This window comes from Augochlora pura, chromosome 1, assembly GCF_028453695.1.
Source record: "Augochlora pura isolate Apur16 chromosome 1, APUR_v2.2.1, whole genome shotgun sequence".
Taxonomy (NCBI): Eukaryota; Metazoa; Arthropoda; class Insecta; order Hymenoptera; family Halictidae; genus Augochlora; species Augochlora pura.
In genome coordinates this window covers 5746412-5756539 of record NC_135772.1, presented here as the reverse complement: position 1 = coordinate 5756539, position 10128 = coordinate 5746412, and the positions used below count along the sequence as shown (strand labels likewise).

At 32.6% G+C, this 10128-nt stretch overlaps 3 protein-coding genes across 3 annotated transcripts in view; 2 read left to right on the top strand and 1 right to left on the bottom strand.

The window, feature by feature from the left end:
• Mrps21 (mitochondrial ribosomal protein S21) overlaps nt 1-683 on the top strand; it is a 1071-nt gene extending 388 nt beyond the window's left edge. Inside the window, exon 2 of the mRNA XM_078181106.1 lies at nt 244-683. Coding sequence (XP_078037232.1) covers nt 244-516 — 273 coding nt within the window. The 3' untranslated portion in view covers nt 517-683. The remainder of the gene's footprint in view (nt 1-243) is intronic.
• LOC144470208 (uncharacterized) lies at nt 370-3261 on the bottom strand. The gene is made up of 5 exons (XM_078181120.1): nt 2965-3261; nt 2403-2585; nt 1707-1985; nt 1100-1203; nt 370-1008 (listed from the first exon to the last, which is right to left on the bottom strand). Exons 1-5 carry the CDS (start codon nt 3249-3251, stop codon nt 863-865), a joined length of 999 nt encoding a protein of 332 aa, XP_078037246.1. The 5' UTR covers nt 3252-3261; the 3' UTR covers nt 370-862.
• Nucleotides 3262-4865: 1604 nt separating this feature from the next.
• Nucleotides 4866-6913, top strand: LOC144470150 (uncharacterized). The gene is made up of 6 exons (XM_078181022.1): nt 4866-4937; nt 5059-5152; nt 5758-5992; nt 6108-6214; nt 6288-6441; nt 6557-6913. The coding sequence occupies exons 1-6, from the start codon at nt 4866-4868 to the stop codon at nt 6783-6785; spliced, it is 891 nt and encodes a 296-aa protein (XP_078037148.1). The 3' UTR covers nt 6786-6913.
• Nucleotides 6914-10128: the final 3215 nt, after the last annotated feature.

The following is a 10128-nucleotide window of genomic DNA, read 5'->3' as shown; positions in this document are numbered from 1 at the left end:
AAAGTTGTAATGTAAGCGTTCGAATACTTTCGTGAGCCACTGTAAATAATACAAAAAAGAATACATCGTGCTATAAATTCAGTTAAATAATTATAAAATAATGATTCAACTACTTATTCTATGTATTACACTTTTCTGTACTTGAAAATTTGATGTAGGAAAATAATGTCAAGTTAACTATAATCTTTTGGAACTATAAAGCCTTACTTTAAAATGAAATTATAATGTATATGTTGATTTCAGATGGCATGCAGACGACATGCTCAATTTATTGCCAGAACTGTTCTGGTTAGAGATGGCAGTGTTGATCAATGTAGCAGAGTTCTAAATGGCATATTGGCACGAGAAAAACTTTTTGAACAATATAGGCGCACTAGAACTTATGAAAAACCTACACAAACAAGACGGAGAATAAATTATGAGAAGTGTAGGGCTATCTATAATGAAGATATGAGCAGGAAAATTAAATTTATTTTAAGGACAAACAGAGAAGATCCATACCCTGCATGTTCTTAAATCATAAATTATAGATTTTTAATTTGTTAAATAATTCAGGTTCATGTAGTGCTGTTATATAAATATTTCTGCATAAAGGTATTTCGATACCATTATACAACTGTGTATAATTGTGCACTAATGTAAAAAAAAGAATAAAATAAAATCTGATCACTTTTCATCTATGATTTTTGATAATAAATCAGAACTTACAGAAATAAATTGAGAAATCATATTCTATTACATTACTATAAAAATATCACCTTTTATATACGACTATAGCTTTATTTATATATCTTATTATTTTGTATGTATGTAGCTAACTATCTTATCAACATTAATTTTTAACTTATAGTTAAAGAGTAATTTATTTACAAGTTTCCTTGAAACATATATTCGCGTATTTTTGAGCCTTACCCATTTCTTCTTTTCTTCTTTTTTTCTCCTTGCGTTTTTTCGCCTTCAATTTTTGCAGTATTTTTTTTCTATACTCTTCTTCGCGAAGCATTTTCTCTATAGAAATCAACATACTCTCATGCATACAATTTTGATCGAATTTTAATGTTTGAACTAAAAACTGTATGTAAATTTGTATTGCACGTACCTCTATTATTCAAATTACATTTACAGCAAGCACACTGTTGATCTCTCTGGATAGAGCTTGGAAAAGTTTCCTTCTTATTTAAAACTGTTTTTCTGTCAGTTTTCCTGAATTTAAAAAGGATTTGTATATTAACAGCATTTTATGTTGATGTTGGGTAATACAATCTAAAGAACTAGTAGTGACTATAATTACGTTTGGAATGGAAAATGTTTGAATGTTTATTTAATGTCAAACACCATGAAGTGTTAGATCTATTATGTCTTGTTTAAATAGTTTAAGGATAGACTAATCAATATATGTATGCCCATGTTACACATTTAATGGTAATTAAAAAACATTTAGGCTGACGGAGAAAAACAAATGGACACAGCATAATTTTGGATATGTAGATTTGTGGAATCATGTTTAAAATATTCATTCAAAGAGATTTACATTTTAAGGAACTTAACAGAATATTTTTCTCAAAATGACGTTTTATATCAAGAGGCATTATTCCACAAAGACAAATAGTAAAAAGAATGCTCCAGCTATCTAACAACTTGTACATTTTTAGATTCTACTGTACACTTTTAGTTCTACCGTACCAATATTCCTCCTTTTTACGCACTTCCAATCTCGATTTTCCAAATTCTTTTCTTTCTTCTTATCTCCAAAACATTTCTGGAGGAAACCGAACCGTTTCTTCTTCGATTTATTTGTCGACCTCTTTACCCCCATACAACTTAAACATTTCTTAGAAATATGCGAAGCAGTTTGATAAATCCGATTACAGAGTGGACATTTTTTTGCGCTTCCGATATGAACGTCCGAGCAGGTACATACAGCTTCATCGTTCCACTCAATGTAATCGGTTAAAGTGTTCTTGTCTTCTTTACGTCCGATCCAACTATATTATTGTAACAGATACGCAAATTGGAAGAAGTTACAATCGATAAAGAATAGCATATTTCAATCTTGGAAGACTTCCATTGTCACGTTACAATTTTCTTTTAAGAATAATCATCATATACAATAATAAAAAAAATAATGAAAATAATCGTCATATGCAAAAATAAATTCTTAATTTGAAAAATTAAAAGAGTTTCCAGATTATATTTGCGCATTCATGTTCCGAAAAGTTTCAAGATTTTCATAGTTTTTCACGATTTTGACATGTCCTATATTTTTACTTTAAATCGAATTTATGATCGAAGATAATTTTATCGGGAGAAGGAGAGAACTAACTAAAAATATTTCCGGAGAATTGTACAAGTGTGGAAGCGATGCACTTTTATATGAAACTTAATCTGCATATGATAATTACTTGAATCGCGTACCACGTGCCTTTAAACGACTTCGCTTATGAAGATAATAAACTGCGGCCAGTATTAAGATAATGAAGACTAGAATAAACACGATCGATATGCAGAGAGACTGATGTTTCTGTAAGTAGCAGGTCGTTCGGTTAAATTTGTTTTCCTTCTTTTTCAATTTATGATTTTTGTGACTGAAATAAATTTGAAATGATAAGTTTCGGTTTTTGTTATTTTACCAAACATATTTATAATTTCAAATTACATGTTACGCAAGTATGCATACTATATTATAATTAATTACATTAGTTTACTATATTTTCAATTATACTATTAAATTAAATTTTTACTAATGTGCATAATATTAACAAGTATGATTTATTTAATCGAGGCTCTCCTGCACTTAATTCTTGTATTTATTAAATAATTTGATAAAATAATTTGATAAATATATTTGCCAAATGATTACCTCTTTGAAACTGTAGTCATTTTTACTTAGAAACCATTTGGTACCATCAATAGATGTGAAATAATTAGCTGGAACACAGTGTATGTGAAATTGAAAATTCTTACGTAACATCATGATGACTTGTTGATGCTGCGCCATGGTTTCGTTTCTTTTGCCTCACAGAATGCTCGGAATGTTCTTTATGGGCTCTTTTCTTCTTTCCTTTCATTTTCCTAACGGACGAATGTTTATCATTTTTCGACGCATACCTTCGCACAACTTTGTGTTCTGGAAATTCTAACGCATTTGCTAAATGGTAGTCTTCTGCATCCAATAAGCCAACCGGTCTGTGACTTTCTTTTATATACTTTACGATGTCGGAGTATCCTAATAACTTTCGCATCAACTCCATTGTTGAACGCTTTCCAGATATTTTTTCTTCTGCAAATAAAAACAATTTCTTATTCTGTTGACATACACCCTTTGAATTTAATAATGATACGGTATTACAATATATACGGAGGCTGAACAAATATTTGAATATTTTAACGCTCCAATTTTTGAAAAATCGCCAATACTGAAAGCGTTTTAATTTACATGATTTAGCGAGCGATACACTCGAGATTGGTTTTTTTTGGAAATTTTACAAACTGCATCGTCTCTAAAAATATCGAAAAGTTGTTACCTCGTCAGAATTTATCGAGAGTTTAATTTACTTGATGTTTTTATTATTGAGTTTTGGAATATTTTATTTTATATAAATTAGTAAGGTTTTAAATTTCTAAATGACCCAAAATTTATTACCCAACGATTTTATACACGAAATTAAAATAATTGCGATTGGTAATTTTTCGAAAATCAGAGAAACATTCTCATATGTTTTGGAGTAATTTTATGCGCATTTGAAAATATGATTAATATACGAATAAAGTAATCGTGAAAGCGTAATAATCTTTACTTGGATAATCCTTGGTCCATTGTGCGAGATCGAGAAAGTATACGCTCGATATTGTTGATGAACAATTTAAATCTTCATTTAATACTTTATAATTCGTCACGTCATGTTCTATTTTCTCTGGAATTATTTCGTATGTTGCTTTTATCACCTAAAAACATCCATACAACGCTGATAACAAAAACTCAAATGTAATCACATATTAATTAATAAGAAAAATTAAAGAAAGGAAACAGTTGTCTGCTTACCCGTATATTATCAGTATCATAATATTGATGTTTTAAAATGCATTAAAAATTCATAGGTAACTTTAGTAAGCTCACCTTATTTTCTGCAAAAACAATAATCAAAATATAAAGTGTATATACAAATGTCATTCTGGGATAAACACATTTCGTCATTGACGGAGAACTCTATAACTGACAGTTGTTTCGATTAAATCGATTGTCGTGTGATGGCTCGTGATTCCAGATTTATATTTAGTTAATTTCTAAATAAATGCATACACATATGTGAATTTCTACATTATAATTTAACCTGATTGAAAGCAGACGTTTTGCTGTATTTTGTTAGAAATATATTAGATGGAAAGAAAAAGAATAAAAACGGGATTGCTGTTGAAATCTGTCATCACGAATTAACCAACAATCATTTGAATGATTGAAGTGTATGATAAGTTACTTAGCGCTCGAGTTTGAGGACACGTTCGCGTAAATGCAAGATCAATGTGAGTTCGTAAATAGTATTACCTGTGGTGCATAGCAGTTGTCTGTGAAATGAGATGATCATTTCGGAATGAATGTTTTAGAATAGTCTTCATCGTTTATGTTTCCTAAGCGTTGTCAATGAAATAAAATAACCTTATCCCGATTTTAAGATTTTTAACCGTTATCTGTACCAAGTACGTAAAATATTACATTATTAATAATGTTTTAATCTTCGATGTCAGAACTTTTTCGTTCGCGGACATATTGATTTCTTGTGTACCTAACCAATTATATTAATAGTACAGAATTCATTGTAACATTCGCGGCAGAATGTGAAAAGGTTTCATCATTTCGGAAACTCTCAATGCGCTTAAAGAACATTTTCAAGCATGCCCTTTACCTACTTCCGTTGTACTTTGCTACTTCCATTCTGCAGGTACGTTGATCTTGTGTATTTCTGTAGAAGGTAATCTCCTCTGAGATAACGATACGAGTGTTCACAGCCGCAGTTCCAGTTTCCGTTAAAACTTATTACATATTTTGTTTAATTTGCAAAGATTATTACTGAAATCGACGTACCGGAACTGCAACTATTAGCATCGCACCTAAAGCCAGAAGAATGTGTGAAACTCGTCTCCTTGGATTCTCCGTGTAAGTGCACATTGCCAGCCGTGCTATGATAATATATTAATATTATATTAGTTAATACATTAATACTAATCTATGAATAAAAATGTTCAGGGGGGATGAAAATGTAATAAGGAACACAAGATTCGATAAAATTTTGTTCTTTTTATTTAAATTTTATTTCATATTTTTACTATCTCATGCTACTTCGGATCTTCTACGAGTTACATTTTGCAAGCTACAGGGTGTACCAAAAGTTACTTACAATCGCGAAATGAAAGGTTCCTGAGATCATTGGAAGTAACTTTTGCCTTTACAAAAATTTTCTTCGCGACTTTGTTCACGTGTTATTTATAAAGAACAGTGACCAATGAGAAGTGAAGTGGCGCGAAATGATTGAGCCAATGTGTAGAACTGAACTTCGTACACATATTGATTCGATCATCTAGCGCCAGTCTTCTTGTTCTTCTCTCACTGGTCAGTGTTTTCCGTTAATAACTCGTAAACAAAGCGGCGGATTCCATTTTCGCGAAGGAAAAAGTTACTTCAAATGATCTCAGGTATCTCCTATTTTCAAATTGTAAAACATTTTTGAGACACCCAGTATAATTTACAATACGACTTCTTAGATCCACTGTCGGACGAAGACGTACAAAAGCTAGCACGAGAACAGAACTGTTTCCGAATACTAGTGAAATGGATTTGTCAATTAAGGACAGTTACAAAGAACACATGCCCAATTGTAAACGACCTCCTCGAACGAATCGGAAGAAGAGATTTAGCTGAGTGTCTCACCGAACTCAAGATGAAAACTTCGAAGTCGCCGAAGGTGGTTCGTGACGTTCAGTTAGCCGGTGACACGGAGTAAGATATCCTCGCACTGATTAAACATTACTAGTAATGACGTGTCGGATTAACAAAAGTCCGAGATCAAACTAGACATCTGAAATTATCTTTTTCAATATATTTTCCATCCCAGAGATGAGGAAGGAGCTGCAACAACTACAATGCCAACCGTTACTACGAAAGCGGAGGACATTAAAGCTGATAATCAGACTGCAAATAAAACATTAACTAAAACCAGTGGTAATAAACCATCTTGTTAATTCCTTCATTTTTCAGGAATCGTCCACAGATCGATTAACATTGTTTCAATAAGCCTTAGGACAAAAGACCTTGAAGATTTCGCTACGAACTGCCGGACTCGTTGTAGCATTCACTATACTTCTCACTTGTTGTTGCACTTTATTTATAAGAAACAGATTGGCGAATCTCTGGAATAAAATATTTAGAAGAAAAAAGAAAAAGAAAGGGTGAATAACACATTAGAATATTTATCGTGATTACCAGTCATTACGTGCAGTACGGCAGGCAATCTATTTATAACATTGTGGCTGTGTTGTTACGCAAAATATACTTTTCGATTAGGAAATTGATAGCTGCGTTGGAGGACGATGACGAGGTATCAAAAAGCTATTTTATAAGAAAATCGCGAGTGAAGAAGAAAAAATCGCCATCGTACGAGTTAATCAACACAGGCACGCAGAACACCATGCTTATTACACCTGCAGAAACAGAACCAGAACCGTCGCCAACGAATTGTTACAAATGTTACAAGAAGAAGAGAAAGAAAAGCACGAGGAGGCCGCACAGATGAAGCTTGTAAATTGACATTGTAAATTTTTTAATGCTCTGCGATCTTTAGTTATTATCTTAAGGAACACTCCTGTCTTTTTATTGTAATCTGCAGTAATTTCAAATAAATAATTTCATTTTCAGCAGCGGTTAAAGAATTGTTTAAATTGTTCTGTCACGTGTAAAAAAATGTTGATAGTCCAAAGAAGAAATTCTTTTCTATCAATTTGTTTGGCAAATTATAAACAAATGCTACTTTCATTACAAGCTACCACGTTACTCGATTCTTTTGTTCAAGTATATTAGAACTGTAAGACCATATCGTCTTGTTAACCTTTTACAACGAAAAATGTTATTAACGACAACCAAATGGTCGACACGGTTGTGTTATATTACAATTCTATCACAGTACAGAGTTTCCAGTACAATCGATATTAACGCGAATGAGTTGGAATATTTGGCCGCGCGTCTGAATCCTTTCGAGTGTCGAAGATTAATCGCTGCTCTTCATTACACCACGTACGAATTACCAAATAATTTAGCAGAAGCTGGTATATCAAATTTATATATCTGTTTGCGATTTCCCTACAACTGTAAACTATTTCTGTCTAATTCGGCTGAAATCTTCTTTAATTGCATTTTACGTTACGATGAGAAATAGAATAACTTTAGAATAATAACAGAATAATTTTGATGCAGTATTTTATGTCAGATAACTAAAATGAACGTTTTCTTCCTCTTTTTGCATTAAAAAATATTTTGTGCAACTTGGGATATTAATTTTTTTTTAATTCGTCTACGTCAGAGGTTAATATCTCGAAAACTAATCGATTGCATGTCATGTGTGTATAGAATAATGTTGTTCAAAATGTTGAGTTTTACGGTATATTTAACGCTCGTCAAAATCAGAGAGGAAGGAGATGTTCTACATAAAAGTATTAGCTGTAAAACAAATTATAATACAAAAATATTTTTCCCATCAAATTTCAGTAATTATTTAAATCACAATAAAAAATAATTGTCTTCGGACTTATTAATGTGTTTTTATAAATATATGAATTTTTGTATAATTTTCATATAATTAAAAATCACTCCGTGTTATTTATGGTGTTGTGTCGTATCGTTCGCCTCGTTGGCGACTTAGATTTACGACCGGTTAACGAAGAAAGGATGTAAGGCTAACTCCGGAGAATCCGTTTATTTACACTTTGTACAGAAGTGATCTTAGCTACAAAGGACTTGGCTGCAGTTGTAGCTAATCTCGATATAATGACGTTGCGATTTATAATAGTTAAATGATTCTAAACTTGCTGCAAAAACGATTCTAAACTTGCTGCACTTGTTGCAAAAACGATTCTAAACTTGCTGTCTTCGATGTAAAAACAATTCTGTTATTTTGTTGTCGTACTAGCTTTTACGAAAGCTCGGTCGCAGGAGGAATTTGGTAGAAGTGGAAAAAATGTCTAAAGTAGGGATAGGAAGGAACTTTGTGGTAGGGGGTGCTTCAGCAACGTTTGACAGGGATTTCCTCCAGGTCTGAATGAACCGTAAAAATAGCCGTTCGCGGAACGGTCGCGGGCCTGCCTTAGACCTTCAGGCCTCTGTCCGCGGAGCCCTTTGGAAATCCCCGAGGTTTATGATGCGAGCGTTCGCTATTGAGACCGAGAACAAAAGATTGTAAACCGATTACCATTCGTCGCGCGAATTATTAAAATTACTTGATGATTCGGTTTCTCAAAAATAGCCTTTTGCCATTACTAGCATCATAAACTGTAAATTGGCCTTCCTTGTCTGAATGTCGTCCTTGGGGCCCTATGCCCAGGACGGAACATATGGATTAACCGTATATAAAATAGTTTTATGATGATGATATTCGCCCCATATCACCTAACGAAATAGTTGCCCGTAATTTTATAAGAACGAAACGTGGACGACGACATACCTTGTATTCGACACCTGATCCATTGGAACAGTTCTCCGTCGGAGGGTAAAGGAAAAACGCACGAAGCCTTAACGCACAGATTACGCCAAATAAGTCGCAACGACTTAGCTGATTGGTTGGGTAAATCCACGTTCACACAGCTAGGGAAAGATCTCAGTAGAGCAGTAGAAAAATCCTTCGATGAACTCGCTAAGGAGGAAAGCGAACCTTCGTGAGTAAATGTATTTGCTTAAACAACAGATCTACCATGTACATTGCTGATGTCAAAATTGTTGGTATTACAAAGATTCTTTGTTACATAATATATACATTCCTTAATTGCACCGCGCGTTATAATAACAGTCGCGAAAAGTAAAAATAAATTTTGTTTAATTATTCTTATAAAGCAGCCCAAGATAGTCGCTTTTATCTATAGTATTTTCACTTTTGCAAATTTAACGTTTTTACATGAATTTACAATTTTCTTGCAAAACAATATTTTTCACCGTTTGAGAGCATATCATATTCTGGTATTTACGAATATTTTCAGTACAAAAGAAAAATATTCTTGAAAGTTACTTAACAATCTTTTTTAACAATTCTAGGTCTCCTATCACTTTAGCACCCAAGAGTCACGGTGATGAAGACCCCTGGTTAGAAATTGACACTGTTCTTCTAGCAGTGGTACTTGGCTTATCAGGAACGTTGTTAATATTAATATGTGCTATGATCCTCCATCGAATACGGAATTACTTGCGTCATAAATACAAGTTCGAAAACCATGTAACTTATTATTTTGTTATCATTTCCATGACGCGTTTCAAGCACATTATCTCGAAAAATATTGTAAAATGCTTGCAACATTTTAGAAATCTATAATCGTTTACATTTTTATACTTTATAAGTATATCTGTTGTTCGTAAATCTATACTTTATAATATTTGTTTACATCATACAAAAGAGACAAATGTTCCATGTGTTCATTTATTCATTCGATTACGTCACTTTATACAATATAGAACATAACTTAATATTAGCATGTATCTACGTTTAACTTGCAGAAAATTAAACATGGAGGAAATAGGTAGCAAAACGCAAACGAAACCGGAAGAGAAACAGAAGATTGTTTACAGTACAGAAAGTAGCGATGAAAATACCGATTATCCTCAAGTAGACAGTGAGACAGAGATGAATTCTCGTAATTAATGTAAGGTAATTAATTCAATGTAAAATTAATTTAAGACAATTTCTACTTTTAAACTCTGTTACAATAAATAAATACGTTATGTATTGCGAGAGATGGTGTATGAAATATCTCTCTTAGCAATCCGCTGTGTATTTTAGTATTATTATCGTTAAATTATGTAAGCAAATAAATTATACACGATTGTATGGCTTTCGGGGTTAAGAAATCAAACTCCGTAGATTTTAGTCATCCTCCTTT

What these genes read in the sequence shown, in the direction of transcription:
- LOC144470208 (XM_078181120.1), bottom strand. Translation starts at nt 3,251, where the DNA reads ATGGAGTTGATGCGAAAGTTATTAGGATACTCCGACATCGTAAAGTAT. An exon ending in GCACGTGGTACGCGATTCAA is followed by an intron (nt 1,986 to 2,402) that starts GTAATTATCATA and finishes ACAATAATATAG; the next exon opens with TTGGATCGGACGTAAAGAAG. An exon ending in TTGGAAAATCGAGATTGGAA is followed by an intron (nt 1,204 to 1,706) that starts GTGCGTAAAAAG and finishes TTTTAAATTCAG; the next exon opens with GAAAACTGACAGAAAAACAG.
- LOC144470150 (XM_078181022.1), top strand. Translation starts at nt 4,866, where the DNA reads ATGCGCTTAAAGAACATTTTCAAGCATGCCCTTTACCTACTTCCGTTG. An exon ending in CAGTTAGCCGGTGACACGGA is followed by an intron (nt 5,993 to 6,107) that starts GTAAGATATCCT and finishes TTTCCATCCCAG; the next exon opens with AGATGAGGAAGGAGCTGCAA. An exon ending in AGAAAAAAGAAAAAGAAAGG is followed by an intron (nt 6,442 to 6,556) that starts GTGAATAACACA and finishes CTTTTCGATTAG; the next exon opens with GAAATTGATAGCTGCGTTGG.